We start from the raw sequence: 18,050 nt of genomic DNA, 5'->3' as shown, positions 1-18,050 counted from the left end.
GACCCTAAATCACAGGAAGAAATTGTTCTACTCTACTGGTGATTTGAGTGCACCAGTTCTGCACACCTTTGTTTTAAAAAGTCTGTGAGAAACTAGAGCGAGTTGAAAAAAAAAAGAACAACTAAGATGTAAATCAAGCCCTGTGAGGATGTTAAAAGATCTGGGCATCTTTATTCTATAGTGATGCGGTGGCTCAGTGGCTAAGATGCTGAGCTTATCGATCAAAGGTTGGCAGTTTGGCAGTTCGAATCCCTAACGCCACATAAGAGTGAGCTCCCGTTACTTGTCCCATTTTCTGCCAACCTAACAGTTTGAAAGCATGTAAAAATGCAAGTAGAAAAATAGGGACCATCTTTGGTGGGAAGGTAACAGCATTCCATGCGCCTTCGGTGTCCACATGATCACAGAGACATCTTCAGAAAGTGCTGGCTCTTCAGCTTTGAAACGGAGATGAACACTGCCCCCCCCCCCCTAGAGTTGGGAACAACTAGCACATATATGCGAGGGGAATCTTTACCTTTTACCTAGAGGTGGATTAAAGAAGAAACGATAGCAGTCTTAAAATATCTTAAGAGTTAGCATATTGCAGAGGAAGTGGACTTGTTCTATTCCCGAGTGCAAGACCAAAACTATAACTACAAAGAAATAGATTCAGTGGCGAGTTCTCCTTCCATGGAGGTCATCAAAGAGGTTGAGCATGCATCAGACATGCTCTGGAGGAACTTCCATGGAATAGGTCATGACTAGAACATAGAATAAGAAAGTTGGAGAACTTCTAGTCAAACCCTGTTCCAAGCTGGAGACCCAATGCTACTTAGTCTCTTCTTGAAAACCGCCAATGATTTCTAACATCTACAACTTTTAGTGATAAGCCCTTCCAATTGTTCTGTTAGGAAATTTATCCTTACTTCTAGATTGGCTCTCTCTTTAATTATCTTCCACTCACTACAGGTAGTCCTTGACTTATAACAGTTCATTTAGTGACCGTTCAAAGTTACAACAGCACTGAAAAAAGTGACTTATGACCGCTTTTCACAGTGGCAACATTTACAGCGTCCACATGCTCATGTGATCAAAATTCAGGTGCTTGGCAACTGGTACATATATGACCATTGAAGCATCCTGGGGTCATGTGATCACCTTTTGTGAACTTCTGCCAACCAAAGTCAATTGGGAAGCCAGATTCACTTAACAACTGGATTACTAACTTATCAACTGCAGTTATTCCTTTAACAATGGTGGCAAGAATTGTCACAAAATGGGCATAACAGCATAAATTTTGGACTCAATTGTGGTTGCAAGTCAAGGATTGCGTGTACATCTTGTCCTGAGCTCAGGACAAGACCTATTCTCCAAATAGGTTGACATCCTTTCCTCTGCGACAGCCCCTCAAATATTGGAACTTATCATATCACCCCAATCCAGTGGTGGATTGGAGGCGGTACGCCCCGATACAGGCGTATTGGTGCCTGCCCAGAGCAATGGTGCTCCAGAGGGCCCACCCACCCGCCTGAGCTCACCTGTATTTGAGCTCTTTGGTGCTTCCGTGCACGTACAGAGCGCACGGCGCCTGCGTGACACTCCACCGAGCAGCGGGAGCATCAAGGAGGCGCTGCACATGTTCATGTAGTGGATGCCAGGCCGTTGCAACCATACCAGTTGCAACGGGATCTGGAATGCACCACTGCCCCAATCCTTCTTTTCATTACATATACCAAGTTCCATCAATCGTTCATCATATGGTTTAGCCTCCAGATCCCTCACCATCTTTGTTGCTCTTCTCTGCATTCTTTCTAGAATCTCAACATCTTTTTTTAGTTATTCCTAATGACCATATTATTAAGATATCCTATAACTCCATGAATTATGCGATAGACAGTGACTAAAAAAATTAGTAACATTTAAGTATTGGAGCTATAGGTCATTACCCCAGAGGCATGCCAGTGTTGAGCTGAATGATTGAGCCAGTTTAGTATTTCAATATCATACCTTTGCAAATAATTAGAGCTGTTTAGATTTTTCCAGCTATTCTAGGTTCCTTCCCTACATTCCAAAACTGTTAATCAACAACAAATGACCCGAGAACAACAAAGGCAACAAATGGATTAACTACATTCTGACTCATGATCCTCAATAACTTTCCCCCACTCCCAAAATGACCTTTTTGAAGGTCAAGTTGTTGCCGTTTGTTGTGGCAAACATATTTACCACAACAAATGGCAACAACTTGAAAAAATGAAGTGTCACATTTCTTCATTTTGTTGACTCTGCCAATATGGTTATCCTATATCTTCTTTAAAATAGCTAGAACTTTCTTGAAGTAAAACTGGATGTGCTTGTGATTTACTAACTAAAATATGTTAAAGCTCACTAGTACCATCTTTACTGTTAGTAAGGAATGCTGCATGTGGAACCCTCTGTCTTCTTTATCTTATTAAAAAGCATTATGTGAAAGCTTCAGTAGATCGAATTATGACGGATAGGAAAAGTTAGTATTTTTAACTCCTTAAGGCATGTGGAAGATTGCAACTTGGTATACAGGAGAATATACAGGAGCATGAGTTAATTCATAAAAGAAAAATTAAAAATTGATACATTGTGAGCATGTGAAAGAAGAAGAAAGGGGAAGGATATAATAGATCGGAATTAAGATTAAGCTGAATCAGACAGGAAAGTAGAAATGTAAGAATTATGAATTAAAATATATGTCAGAGAGTATCAATGGGATGATTGTGGGTTGACACATGTTTTGCTCTCAGGAATGGCTTTATTAATGGAAATATTTGTGAAAAAAATTGTGCAATATTGAGTTAAGGCAATCAAGTGGAAAAATATTCTACTAGGTGATGTGAATGGATGGATGAAAAATGAAAGTAGAGAAGTGATTGAGCCATTTACAAATATCTTGATGAATATCTACTTTAAAAATAGGTTTTCTTTGAATACATGGTTTTAACATAAAGAAAAGGAGTAAACACACAATAAATCTAAAAGCTGACTGAATATTTGAATATGATGAAAACCATAAATGATAAAACTGTATTTAAAATAAGAGCAAGGAGTGGCATAAAGAGATGTGGCTATCTGATTCTTTAACGTATTTATGATATATCTATAAGATCTTGAAGCTAGGTTGGTTAGGGACATGAACATACAACAAATATTTACACTAACTGAGATCAAGAAGTGAAAATAAAAAAATAAATAAAGCAAGCTTGCAAATTCTATAAAATTCTATTGTGCAGTTGATCCTTTAATCTTTATTGAATTTATTTGTTCAATCTGTATAGTTTTTCAGTGATTATAGATTTTGATTTTTTAAAAACAAAAAAATAACATTCAAAACAAATATATTTGCTGAATATCTCCTCAAAATGATACATGTAATATAAAATACTCCAATCTGCATTCCACTGATATCTTCAGGAGCTATCGTGGATTTCCCCTTCTTCCTCAGAAGAATTTTCTTTAATCATGTCTTCGTTAGATATATTGATTTCTAAAGGGGAAAAAGAAATATATTTATACAGTATTTGTTATTTACTCAATCTAGTTGCATCTGCCACTAATGTGCCTATCTATAATCACACCATTATAGAATGCAGAATTTCTGGATTGGCTATAAAATTGTAGTCCTCAAAATAATACAGGTAGCTTTCATTTAGCAAGTTCCTTGTACAACAACTCTTCAAAGTTACAATGGTGATGAAAAAGTAACTTTGGAACTCATCCTTGCATATAAGCCCTTCCTAAATCTGTAAAACAAAGGAAAGCTGAAGTAAGATCATAAGCACAGTCGTTGTTTCACTTAGCAACCACTTCACTTAACAACTGAATTGCTTGTTGCAAATTGTGTTTGCTAAATAAGGACCACCTGTAAAAACATTGCTAACAGCGAAAAAAAAAGTTCTGTTAACCTCTGATCAATTAAGATAGTTTCAAATCTTTAATCTAGGGGAGCATGCTAATGTCTTAAAACTAACAAAGTGGGGAACAGAGGAAAAACAGAATGATCTATACGGACCCATTTGGATCATTGTTTCAATTAACTAATAATTGTGCACTAGCCCTTATACTCAGTCACACAAACCCATGCAACATCCTTGTGTCCCCTCCCTGCCCTATCCCCCCTTAATCTATGCTGCATCCTTGCCACACTTCTCAGGTACCCTCACTGACTTTACCCATTGCACACCCTCCCCAATCCTTGTCACACTTCTTGTGCAATCCCTTGTAACTTCCACTTTGTGGCAGCAGCCACTTACTTGCCTACTGGCTTTAGACTTGCAATTTCCTGCAGTCTGCCCCACTGATTTTGCTTATGGAAAGCTTGCAGGGAGGAAGTCAATGAGGAAACTACAGGGAACATTACAAGTTGCTTGAGTAAGTCTCCCCCACCTGTACACCATTCTTTAGTCCCCCTACTTTCATGCTGGCTACTCACACTTTCCTACACTGTCCTGACCCACAGGATATCCTCACGCACTTCTCCAACCTATGCTGCACCCTCGCTACACTTTTCAGGCTTCTGAAAGCTTGCAGAAATATCAGCGATCACAACTGAGTTTAGGCTGCTGGCTTCCCCAATGAATTGTGGAATACTGTCAGGTAATTTGGAAATGACAATCACATTTCCTGCTCTGGCTTGTGGGACCACCACAACTTTTAAAAATTTCAATCCCAGGAGAGTACAGAGTCCCAGTTTTTAGACACATTCTAAAAGGTAGCCACTTAAAGTAGCTTGGTCCAAAAATTATTGCTCTATGATGCACTGTTTTGCTCAATTGAAAATTAGAAACACAAGAGTTTTAGCAGTATATGGATACTATATGTCAACCTCAAAAATTAAATCTGCACCAATAATCAAATGCCCCTAATTATTGACAGCAGTTCCTTAAGAGCCGATTTCTAGGGACCCAACTCATCCTCTACTCAATGGATCAGAATGCTTCTGGCAATGGAATTGCCAGAAAGTAATACCACCAAAGTAGTGGTAGATATTCTGTGGGCTTGGTCAGGCTTAATGAAAAGGATAGCTATTTTTGATAAAGTTCAGCATTCCTTTTACTATTTGTTTTAGGTTCTAAAAGAATATTGTAAGTATTGTTTCATCCAAGATGATTCCTCCCCTCTCATATATGCCCCTATATCCATGTATGCTGGAAAGGTATGGGAAGAAGTTCTGTGAGATATAGTTATGACATTTAGGACAAAGACTAAATACAATTTCCATGCCAAAGAAAACCTGTTATTTCCTTTTTCTGCAATTTAGTCTGATATTTGGTGTCTGAACTCAGGCTTTAATGTCAAAAACTTCTGCAATATGAATCCTAATGATTGGAATTTCAGAATCACATTGAATTTCAACATTAGCCCCAGATGGAAGGGTGATTTGGATCATTATTCAGAAAATGACCTTTCATTCATTTGAGATTGATACTTGTCTATTTAGATTCCTAGAATTATGTCTGCTCAAAGTAATGGAAGGTTTGAAAGCTTGCTGAAAGAGATTATGTGTTGATTTGACATTACCTCAGGTGCACTTTTCTTTTCTTACTGTATATTCTACTGGCAGAAAAATGTCTGGAAATAAAGAATATGATATCACTTCTGGCAGTGATTTTATAAACTATCTTGACTAATTTCAAAGTGGTTTAGCTACAGAAGCCTTGAAACCTTGGAAAAGGAAAAAATCTTAATGGAGAAGACTTGATCTAAGTGGCTTTAAAATTTTATCTAGTTCAAGAAAGATAAGCATTTTGGCTTTCATGGCTCGATCGGAATCAATTCTGTCCTCTGCTTACATTATTTCCTGATTCTTCTTGTAGTGAGGCATGTATAAATTACACACTTCTGTTTCAAGAGATTTAGAAGTTCTGATTTCCCTTCTCTCAACACAGTAGCGAACCCTGTCACTGTATTGTTTTATTGAGGTAGAAGCAGAATCTTTGCACCATAAAATCAAAGGACCTAGGGTATAGTTGTATAGGGGTAGTCCTTGACTTTTGACCACAATTGAACCCAAAATGCATGCTAATCAAGACAATGGTTAAGTGAGTTTTGTCCCATTTTACAACTTTTCTTGCCCCAGTTGTTAAGTGAATCACTGCATTTGTTAAAGAGAATCTGGCTTCCCAATTGACTTTGCTTGCAGAAGGTCTCAAAAGGTGGATCACATGACCCTGGGACAATGTAACCATCATAAATACATGCCAGTTGCCAAGCATCTGAAATTTGATCATGTGATCATGGGGATGTGGCAACAATTGGTAAGTGTGAAAAAGTCATGCTACTTTTTTCAGTGCTGTTACAATTTCGAACTGTGAGTAAATGAATGGTTGCAATACAAGGACTACCTTGATTTAATTCGTAATTAATAGTAATTAAAACAGAGAACCTGAAAAAAGACCTAAATAAATTTGATGTGAATATGAAAATAAGCCTTTATGATACTGTTTCAATTATTTGCAGCAGAACGTTTTTTTTTTTCATTCTGAGCTTTCAACAATCAAGGCATAAAAATTGCCCATTATCAAAACGACACATTATTGACGGATACTGTAAAAATAAAAACCTTCCCCTTTCTTTTTCTAAAATGGGAACCAATTTATGGAACAGCTGAATAATTGCTTCCAAAATCTAATGGGAGCGTCAGCTTCTACGCTAATCTTAAATAAGGCTTGGAAAGAGAAAAAAAAAAGAAAAGAGTTGTTTCTTTTTCTAAGAAAGTCTGCAGGTAATTTCCTCATGTTTCGTTTCCATCAAGGCGGCTTTCTTGAGGTGTTTAGAGAAAATGGAACATTTCAAAAGAATTAGCTTAAATTATGTACTTCCCCACATAATCAGATACTCTTTTCCTTTCAGCCACTACAGAGGCCGCTTATCTCCTTCAAGAGGAAGGATGTCTACTGTGAAAAAAAAAATTGGCCAGGACAGTTGCGGAGTAGAAACTTTCTGAGCATGCCTTCCCTTTTCATTTTATTTTTCTAACTCAAGGAGTGATGGAGAGCAATTATGTAAAGGGGCTCAGGACTCTGCCTGTCAGCAGGAAAGTCTTTTGAAAACTGAACAGAAACTTAGTCTGGGGGCAGAATTCTCCAAGAGAAAGACTGAATTGAAAATGGGCCAGGTCTGTCCAAGGGCTGAGGAGAAAAAAAAAATCAATCTCCTAATCTTTCTATGGGAGAAAAATGTGGCCCAGCATCTTGGAATGTTGCCAATTCCTTCATTCTAAGCCCCCACCTCCTTCCCCACCCATAGTCATGTCACTCAAAGGAGAGCTATTATACAGAAGTTTAAAAAAAATCTAGAAGTCAAACCCAGCAGTGCTTTCTCTGTTTCTTTGCTTAAAGAAAACTTCAGTAGGACTGCAGGTAAAGACAGACTTTCAAACCAAAAATCTTGAGAAAAGCTTTTAAGCAATAAACAGATTCATGTTTTTTTTTTCTGTTTCTTGCACAGGGAAAAAAATCCTGCCTTCTGTGGGATTGTTCTCCAACAAGTTTTGGTGGCATCCTCATCCCAGCATCACTACGACAACTTGTCTTGAAGTCAAATGAGAACTGAGGACTCATCCTCATTGTCTAAATGGAAGATCTAAAGCAGTGTTTCTCAACCTTGGCAACTTGAAGATGTCTGGACTTCAACTCCCAGAATTTCCCAGCCAGCGAATGCTGGCTGGGGAATTCTGGGAGTTGAAGTCCAGACATCTTCAAGTTGCCAAGGTTGAGAAACACTGATCTAAAGAAAATCTTTGGGGCATGGAAAAAGAGCTCTCCCCCTCATTCTTAGAATCCTATTTCGTCCCTTTTTATTTTGCTGGTAAAACTATTTCTATAATCAAAGTAAAGAAAGATGAAAATGGAACAAATGCCCTTTAAGCTTATCCTAAAGAAACTATTAACGTGTGGCATAGGAACTCTGGTTTCCTCAGTTGAGAAGTCAGTAAGAGAAAAATAATATCTCCGTTTCAACAGGTCCAATGAAATATGGTTATCTGCTATGATGCATTTCCATATTTCAGAAAAACACACCACTGGCAATAACCGTGGATGTGATTGATAGATTTGCAATTGTCTTTATCTTGTGTTGCTCAACACAAAAGGGCTTCCCTCATTTCTGACAGAGGGACGTACATAAAAAATATACACAAACATATACTGAGAGAATCACTTCCACAGGGCTATGACTGAGGGTTGAGGTTTCAGCTGAAATAAAAATGTTTGCCCTGCCAAGTTGGGACTTTGCACAGAATTACTTTCCTTTGTTATTTTTCCTTAAGAGGTCATCTAAAATTGCCTTCCTTTCAGGGCAATATCTTTGTGGCAAAAAGTGACAGAAATCATAAATTATGACATGACTGTATTTCATTGCAAGTATTAAGAAAGCAACATATGCAATTTTAATAACACCTAATAAAATAATTTTGTCAGGTGGTATTGCATTAAGGCTTTTCTTAGATTTCTAATTCATGCAGAAAACTGTTAAGTCCTGATATCTCTGCACTTTTCAGTATTTCAACATAATGCTGTGGAATTGGAGCCAAAGATATTGTAATCGGGACTGCCTAAATGCCTGGCTGTTGATGTCATAGTGTGTGATCACTCATTTCCTGATGTGCTCATCATCCGACTCCTTGTGCCTTCCAGCTTACCCCAATTCTCCTTTCATAGCCTTATTAACTCTTGCTCAAATGAGATCAAGTAATTTTACATAGAGAAAGGAATCCACACCCCCTAGTAAGGACCACTTATTTTACTGAAATAGAACTAATGGAAAACCTACAGCCAATAATGAGCACTGAGAAACAGAATAAAAACTAGAATGTCACCAACATCTGTATAATTCTACCAAGAAACATCTTAATAACTATACCACCAGAAATGCATTGGATTGATCAGAAAAAGAAAAGCATACAAGGGCTTTTTTTCTGAATTGAGTCAGGTTTTTTTAAATGTATGGTGTATCAAGAAAAGAAAGATTTGTTTTTATGTAAAATTTATTTTTTCAGCTGGGTAGGAATACAAGTGGGGTTCAGCATCCGAACAAAATTTAACTCTCCCTTACCTTCTGGCTTCTGATGTCAAATAATTTATGATAATTCAGAGATTCACTATATGCTGGCAACAGTACCATTACTGTTGAAATGAGTGAGGTTTCCCTAAAATATGTTTGCTGCTAATTTTTTTACAGTTAATCAAGCTTACTGGAAATCTCTTTCCAGTATAACTTTTATCTTTTTAGTACATGCATCTTCCTCTCTCTCTGGATATCTGTGTTGGTTAGATAGATCCTATGCTGTACCATTTTCTTCCTTCGCATAATGCTAATTCACCTTTATTCCATAAAGACAGAAGTGAATTTCAGAAAACCAATGGAAAATCCATAACATTTACTCAATCCTATCAAATTCAGATATAATTTGCTGATCTTTTTTGGTGCTCTTCAGTCACCTTGGAACATATATCGTATTTTTCGGACTATAAGATGCACCTAGCTTTTGGGGAGAAAAACAAGAAAAAAAATCTGCTTCCCAGCAATTTGTTTCCTTGCAGTAAACAGCTGTTTCAGGCTGTGGGATTGCCACCACCCATCGCCACCGTTGCAGCTCGTCACTGCTGCCACTTATCACTGCCTCCGTATGCCCCATTTTTGGCCTCTGAACGCCCCATGTTCGGCCTTTTCCAGGTGGTGGTGATAGGCAGTAGCACTGCCTGGAATGGGCCGAAAATGAGATACGCGGAGGTCAAAAATGGTGCATGCAGAGGCAGCAATAGGTGGCAGTGGCGATTCCCACAGCCTGGAACAGCTCATAGGCCTGTAGTGGCGAACCTATGGCATTTGTGCAACAGATGGTATGGAGCACCCTCTCTGTGGGCACGCGAGCCATCGCCCTAGTTCAGCTCCACCATGCATGCATAGGGAGATGGGGTAAATGCTGGGGCCTTATGTGATGTGGGTGGGACACATGTGCAGGACCGTACATGCATTGTATTTTGGGGGTTCGGACACACATGCACGCATTCGCACATGTACGCTTTGGGCACTCAGTTTGGAAAAGGTTGGCCATCACTGAGATAAGCAGTATTCCGGGAGGCAGATCCAACCACCAATCATCTGCTCGTGCTAAATCAGGCTATGCTGAAGCTGACCAGGCTGTTTGCTGCAAGGAGGCAAATTGCTGGGAAGCAGAGGCTAAATGGTGGGGGCAGGCGGGTGGACGGGGCTTCGGCAACATTCGCTGTATAAGACACACAGACAGTTCCATCCACTTTGGGGGAGGGAGTGCACCGTATAAACTGAAAAATATGGTAACTCTTTAGCAGCTCAAGACTGTCTATTTCTTTGTGTCCTAGCCATATGATTCCAAAACTGTGCTGTATGGTGACTTGGAGCACTGAAGAAAATTTACAGGGGTGCCACAGGATATTTTACAACTTAATAAATTATTTACAATATACAAATAATGTTTTTACATTGTAACCTGCCCAGAGAGTGCTATAAAGCACTATGTGGTGGTGTATAAGCCTAAAATATTATTGCTATGCTATTGCATGGGACAGTGACGGTGAGTTTGTTCTGGTACCATGGAACGTGGCACGATGGAATGACATGGCATGCAGTTTGAAAACTACTAGGGATGCTGGGAACCAACAAAGTTTGAGTACCAATTGAATTGAGTACCTTTTGGGTTACCCATTTTTGTTTTCTCCCACCAAGTCTAATTCCAATGCTAGTGACTTCCTGCCCCCTACTTGCTCATGTCAACTTTCCTTCCCGTGTACAAAAAAAATATTTTTAATCCCCCAGCTCTTTCTCAGCCTCAGATTATATGACTAATGCAGTCTATGACTGAGAGATCATGTGACAGGATGTCAGAGTGTATATACTTTATTCATTCCATCACACTAATCTTATACTAATAGTTTTCAACTTTTATTAAAAAAATTAATGGGCAAGGCCTTTTAGTAATTGCTGAATTGTTATGAGCATGCCTGGGAATTAAAGTTTAATAGCCCCTGAAGGCACCAGGTTCTCAATTGGATTTTAATGGCTACATCCTACACAAAGCAGAATTTATAGCCAGACATACTTTGAACATTTGATGCTCTGTGGAATACATAGACTTCCAATTAAGAAGGGTCATTTGTTCTGGAAAACTGCACATATTGAAACACGTGCTATACTAGAGTATTATCTGGAAGAATATTTGTAAAGCATTTATCCTATAAAATTCAATTACTTAGAAATCAGAACTGTAACGTCTTGTCCCACAAAATAAATAAGCAAATAAGGGAAAAATGTTCTAGTGAGTTATTACAACAATTAAGTTACATGAAATTTAAATAGAAAGAATAAACATATATAGTAGAACCTCTGGTCATGAACGCTTTGGACCACGCCCAAATCAGGTTCCGACCAAAAAATTCACATCCCCGCTCCCCCGCCGATTTTTCCTTCTGCACCATCTGTTTTTGTGAGCACCAAATTTCCAAAATTAGGTTCAGGTCATGACTAAATCGGGCTGCGACCAAAATTATGGCATGAATTATGGTCGTGACCAGAGGTTCTACTGTATGCCAATCATGTATTTGCTGTATATGATGGTGATGATATTCATAGACCACTACCTAAGTACGTGTTTATTCACTGCATCAGATATTATTTAGAATATACAACAAATACCTTTGTTTACATTCTGGCCAAGAATCACCATATCTGCTGTGAGTTTCCGCAATACCACATGCAGAGTTGGATATTCAATGATAACTTTCCCTTTCAAATTGTCTAGAAGGCTTTTATTGGCATCCAATTCTTGATACCTTTTGAAAAGGATAATAAGCATTGTAAGTATTATACAGAGATTTGATTTTTCCAACATAAACAATATGACTTTTTTTCAGGAACAAATCGTCACTTGCTCTCATCAGATGTCAGCCTAAAAACAGGTTTGCTGATCAAACTCCAGCTTTCTAGGACATGTGAATATATGTTTAGTACTTTGGTGAGTCCCTTTCCAAGACATATTTTAATGCAGTGCTAATTCACCTTATATTCCATAAAGAGAGACGTGTATTTCAGGCCTTCAATGGAAATTCCCTAAAATTTATTCAAATATGAGGTAATAATAAATCTCTTACAACCCAGCATTCTGTTGCAATGTGCAATTCCATATTGTTGGCCTTTATAAACAGTTCATTTTTAGGATGTTCCAACATAAGTTTTTTTTTCTTTTCCAGCTACAGGAATACCAAATTTGGGCTTTGCTTATGATGTTGAAATAACTTAGCTATGTAGCATTGTCTGAAAGAAAGGGGGAAGGAGAGTTACAATTATTTTACTTAACATTTCTTTAGAAAAAAGAATGCCTTTGAGTAAATATGTATCACATTTCAGATTTTCAGGCCATGAAGTCTTAATCAATGGATTTAAATTTTGAAACATGTCTCTCTCTCTCTCTCTCTCTCTCTCTCTCTCTCTCTCTCTCTCTCTCTCTATATATATATATATATATATATATATATATATATATATATATATATATATATATATATATATATATATATATATGTTAGGATTTTTCAAATAGCAAGAATACTTTTAGCATTTTTATTATAACTCTTGCCAAATTTCAATTCACTTAGATGAAAATATCTTTTAACAGTAGGCCATGACTTTCTGACTAAATATGTTCCATATTTAGTTTTTGTTTGAAACCAAAAAATGGAAAGTAATTTAGGTGATCAAGTCCAATCCCACTGCTCAATGCAGGAATAAAATCAATCTGTCTGAATAGAACAGCATACACCCACATTAAACAATTATATAGCTAATATATATAATTTAGCTATTTTAAAATACAGAACATTTATTTATTCATTTTGTTTTACAGATTTTATAGGCTGCCTATCTCAGAAGACTCTGGGTAAGTTACAACATGCTAAAATTATAAGCAGTAGTAGAAATCAAAATGATAAAAATAACAGTAATGTTGTAAGGGAGAAATATGTAAAATAATTGGGATGTTTCCTCCTACACATGGAACATAAATTAAAGTCTTCTACTATAATTTGATGCGGGATCTATTTGTGCTAGAATGCACCAAACAGATACACTGAAGTGCCTTTTTGTTGTTAATGTAATGTGAATTGTAATGATAAACAAAGATAAGACATGTAGTATGAACTGAACACACACAGGTAGAACACAAATAAAATTGATACATTTCTCTCTATGGATGATGCAAGGTAGGATTACAAGCGCCCCCTTCTACAATTCTCTGCAAATAGAAAAATGACACAGTAGTTTTACCTTACACTTTTGATGTGCAGAAAGTTGTATCACAAGAGCTTTTAATTCAACACTTGCAATTGAAAGACACTCCATTCAAGTAATTTCATTCAATTTCTAGAGTTTATTGAATCTAATAGCTCACCATTATTGGTGGCTTATTGAATCTAACAGTTCACCAACTAAGAAAAATGACTCTAATGACTTTGATTTTGTTACGTCTAATCCAGAGGTGGATTTCTGCCAGTTTGTCCCGGATTGGGCAAATTGGTAGTGGCGGTGGCAGGAGGCTCCACCCACCTGCCCAGACACTTCTGCGTATGCACAAGCAAACCAATAGTAAAATAAATTGAAACCCACCACTGATCTAATCCCTTGAGTATCGAAGCAAAATCAATGTTACTGCCTTAAAAAAGTTGCATGGTGGCCATATAGCTGAAAGCATCTTTTTAAAAGGTGTTATTATCCCTTTATTTCACTGGATTTTCTAGAGAGAGATGGGCCCATAAGTTATATACCATTAGAGAAGCAGAAAGAAGATTAGAAAATTATCTCAGTAATAAATTGCTCTTTCAATTTCCCAATAATGATCTAGCAATATTCAGCAAAGCACTCTATGCACCAAATTTTGAAAGTTTAATTAATATACAATAAAGTTCATAGAACACTGTTACATAGCAAAATGATACTGCTGGGAAGAATTAATGGTTGTTTGTGGAAGCAGAATTCAAATTGCAATACTGTAACTTAGTTTAATCTCATTGGAACTTCTCATACCAACAACTGCAAACTGAATTCCTGAAAGTAAAATTCCATTTATTCGTGTTTTTAGAATTATCCAAATGACTTGGATCTAGCACCAATTCCATATACCAGGTCCTCCCTCGTCCCCCGGGATGATGCATTTACAGAAATAAGTAAACAATAGAGTATTTCTAAATAACTCTAATAATTTGTATTTAGCTACTTTTTTTTTTTACAATTACCAATGTATAAAGTTTATAGAATAAACTTTTCATAGGAAAATAATGAGAAAGCTAATGCCCCAAGCCCCAAATGAACAGACATACATGCCTAAGTGAAATTATAATTATTAAATGACTATCTTGTTCTTAAAACCATTGTGGCAGTCTGAGGGATCCAGAGGGCACCAGGTCCAATATCAAATATACAATTATCCTAATCTGGATTTGTATGGACTGTTTCTGCTATAGAATTCCTTAACAGTAACAACAGGGCACAGGTTAGTATTTTTGATAAAGTTCATAGAGTTAGACTTTAATGGTCCAAATTCAATTAAAATACAGTAATGCAACTTGCATTTCCTGGTTTGGAAAGAAAGAACTTTATGCAAGAGTTACTTCCTTTCACTCCAACTTCAATCATCATGAAAATAATTTGTTTTATTTATTTTTTTACCTCAAGTAATTATGACCAGTTCTTCCTAAACCCTTTTTTTTTTTTAAAAAAAAGGATAAGAGCTTTGAATTTTAAATTCAAAGAACGCTTTCATAACATTTGGAACAGCATATGAGGAGAAACATATTTACTGATTTATTTACAGTACTTTAATACAAAGAACAGCGGTACCTTTCCACTGGCAAGAATCTCCCTACATTCTTTTCTGGTTAAGCAAACATTTACCACCAAAAGGCTAAAGTCATTCACATGCCACAATACACTTTCCATTATCTCATGTTTTAGACAAAACATCCTTAGCATCCAGCTTGGCAGAGCATAAAACATTTGTACTTTAAACTATTTTATGATAGTAAATTATTCAAGTGTTAGATCACCAAGGCCTAGTTTTAAGTAAACTTCATTGGTTGACAGACAGGGACAACTTCTGGCTAATACCCAAACCTTTGGAAGAGTGTGAAGAGCTAAAGAATTATAAGAGAGGAGAAGAGTTTTTCTTAACAGTAATGTCACTAACTAAACTTATTGCCCTGTTTTATTTTTAATTCCTTGGTTATCCCTCTTTCCATTAAAAATATAGTTCTGTTTCTCTGCAACATAAATTTATTCGGAACTTAAACAAGCCTTGAAATACCTTCTTTATTCAATTTATCATCAATTCTACCTCAGACTTTCAATACTGCTAAAACAACACGCAGCTTAGGTTAGATGTTTCAAAGTAAACTATAGGGATGAGAATGTCAGATTTGACTGTTTTTCATATTAGAAAAAACCAGCTCCCACAGCTTTTATAACAAAGCGTTATCTCTTACATTCTTGTTGACATCTAATTTCCATGATCAGTGGGAAGGAAGGAAGGAATGAAAGGAAGCTAAGAAGAGACCAGAAGGTTATATATTAATCTTTAGCTAATCGTGTTTGGCTAAACATGATAATGACTCAAAAGATAGGATACAACAAGTATTTACTGCTGGATCATAATTTGTACTCTTTAGTGCTGTGCTAGTCCATTTGACTCACAGCTTTGTCCTCTTTTAATCTTTTACTTCCTTCTCTCTCTCACTTTCCCCCCCAAAAAAGTTGGTTACCCATCTGCTCTGTCTCTTTCAACCTGGGCTTTTTAAGCTTCTTAATCTTCTCCCAATTTGACAGACAATTTTCTGAGATAAATGAAAGATGCAAAGGTGTTGTTTAGTTTTCACAGTACCCATGGTAACAAAGGTGCATTTTTTGTGTGTCTCCTTATACAAAAGGGTCTTTGTTAATTTCTAACAAAGTAAAATAACTTTATAGATGATGCTATTCCCAGTAAATTTTAAAAATACATACCCAGCCTCTCTGTCATAATGAGGATAAATAGGTAATTATTTTTAAATAGTTTTAATAAAGTTTTTAGTAACCACAGTAAAAACAAATCCAAAATAAGTTACAAGGAAAAAGAATGACTAAACGCTGAAGGTGCATGGAGCACTGTTACCTTCCCACCAAAGTGGTCCCTATTTTTCTACTTGCATTTTTACATGCTTTTGAACTGCTAGGTTGGCAGAAGCTGGGACAAGTAATGGGCGCTCACTCTGTTACGCGGCACTAGGGATTCAAACTGCTGAACTGCTGATCTTTCTGATCGACAAGCTCAGTGTCTGAACTGCTGATCTTTCTGATCGACAAGCTCAGTGTCTTAGCCACCATAAATTGTCATCTTTTCAATGCTGCTTCAATAAAAGGTCCAGTAGAAGTTACCAGAAATATTGTACAAATTGTTTATCTCTGATCAAATATTACAACTTTACATTCCTTTCGCTTCTCACAATCTTTGTCCTTTAAGTCATTCCAATGGCATTGGAGGATTTAATCTTTCATCAATCTTTGGCATTCAATAGTTTTAATAATGGAAATTTTGTAGTCTGTAATTGACGATAAAGATAAAAATGTTAGGGAGTTGCTCTTCATCTTGCAGAGTATTCAGATGAATGCTGCTCTTGGGAAAATAATTCTTGAGTAAGAATTTGTAAAAATATTCTGATATCAGCATATACGGACAAAGATGCTTCCAGAAAGCAGCCAATCGATCACCATTATATTTTACAGAGCAGTCCTCAAAGAAATGAATTTGGGAACCATGTGTATAACATTTCATAAGATTCAAGAAAAAAAGATATCTTTCCCTTAGGAATTCAAGGCGGCATACAAAATTCTTCCAATTCTTCCATCCACAACAGCCCTTTGAGTAAGTCAGTGTGAGAGAAAATTACAGCTCAAAGCTACCCAAGGATCTTCCATAGCTGAATCTGAAGAAGGTGAATGAACTTGGTCCTCTCTAGTGCAAGCATTGTAATTGTATTACACCGGCTGTCAAAAATAGTGCACTGCTAATAGAATAGGTTCTAGTAACAATAATGTTACTATAATATGTTACTATAATGTTACTATCATAATATCTGACTTCATTTCATGAAGTAGGAGGGTAGAAGGAACAAAGAAGATATGTATGCATCTTACAATTCCTGTCATGTATTAATTCAAAGGAGCTGCATTACAGCAAAGATAATAGCTAACAGATGGACATTCATTCCTAAGTGGTGATTAAGCCTTCCTTGTGGTTATGATTTCTGAAGTAGAATACATCAAGATTTACTCCTCGGTTGTTTGGCAAGGGAAAAATCTACACACTGGATTGTAAAGTTAGTTTATACAACTTATTTGAAATTTTGTGTATATGTTTGTCTCAATACTAATTTAATAATCCAGAGAGGAAGAATTAAGATTGTCAATCTTTTTCAAGATGGTTTGTAAAGAACACTGGCACCTGAATGATTCTTTGGCTGTAATTCCCATAAAAAGGATTCAAGCACTAAATAAATTGCAATTTCCTGAAAACACAGAAACTTTGTCAACTGAATTACCAACTGTTTCCCCTCAGCTAATCTCTTTAACCACTTCCATACTTCTCAACGGAAGTTGTAAATCAACACACTTTTGGATGCAATTTTTCAAAAAAATGGATCATGTAAGAGTTATCTTCACTGTTTCCCTCATATAGCGTATATTACCATAATCTGAAGAATGATACTTTTAAACTCTCTTTTATAAAGAATCGTGCATATATTTATAATGAGGGAACTCTGAAATTCATATTTTACTTAGGTAAATGGCAACATTGCTGAAGAAAAAGGTTCCTATACAATGTATCTAGATATGTAGACATTTGTAGAACAGATGTGTGTTGCAAAACATGACATGAATGTATTCTTAAAACATGAAAGTAATTGGTCTATGCACTTCAGTGACTGTTTAACCCAATTTCAGACACACAAATACACTTTGAACATTTCAAAAATGTG

At 36.6% G+C, this 18,050-nt stretch overlaps 1 protein-coding gene across 2 annotated transcripts in view; it reads right to left on the bottom strand.

Moving 5' to 3' along the window:
* Positions 1 to 3,227: 3,227 nt before the first annotated feature.
* The window catches only part of ZNHIT6 (zinc finger HIT-type containing 6), a 50,735-nt gene continuing 35,912 nt past the window's right edge, over positions 3,228 to 18,050 (bottom strand). For both annotated transcript variants that reach the window (XM_032218484.1, XM_032218485.1), the window contains exons 9-10: positions 11,686 to 11,822; positions 3,228 to 3,499 (exon numbers count right to left, since the gene is read on the bottom strand). In XM_032218484.1, coding sequence (XP_032074375.1) covers positions 3,423 to 3,499; positions 11,686 to 11,822 — 214 coding nt within the window. In that variant the 3' untranslated portion in view covers positions 3,228 to 3,422. The remainder of the gene's footprint in view (positions 3,500 to 11,685; positions 11,823 to 18,050) is intronic.

This window comes from Thamnophis elegans, chromosome 5 (assembly GCF_009769535.1).
Source record: "Thamnophis elegans isolate rThaEle1 chromosome 5, rThaEle1.pri, whole genome shotgun sequence".
In the NCBI taxonomy this organism is placed as follows: domain Eukaryota; kingdom Metazoa; phylum Chordata; class Lepidosauria; order Squamata; family Colubridae; genus Thamnophis; species Thamnophis elegans.
The sequence above is the reverse complement of the archived record's forward strand: the minus strand, read 5'-3'. Positions and strand labels throughout refer to the sequence as shown.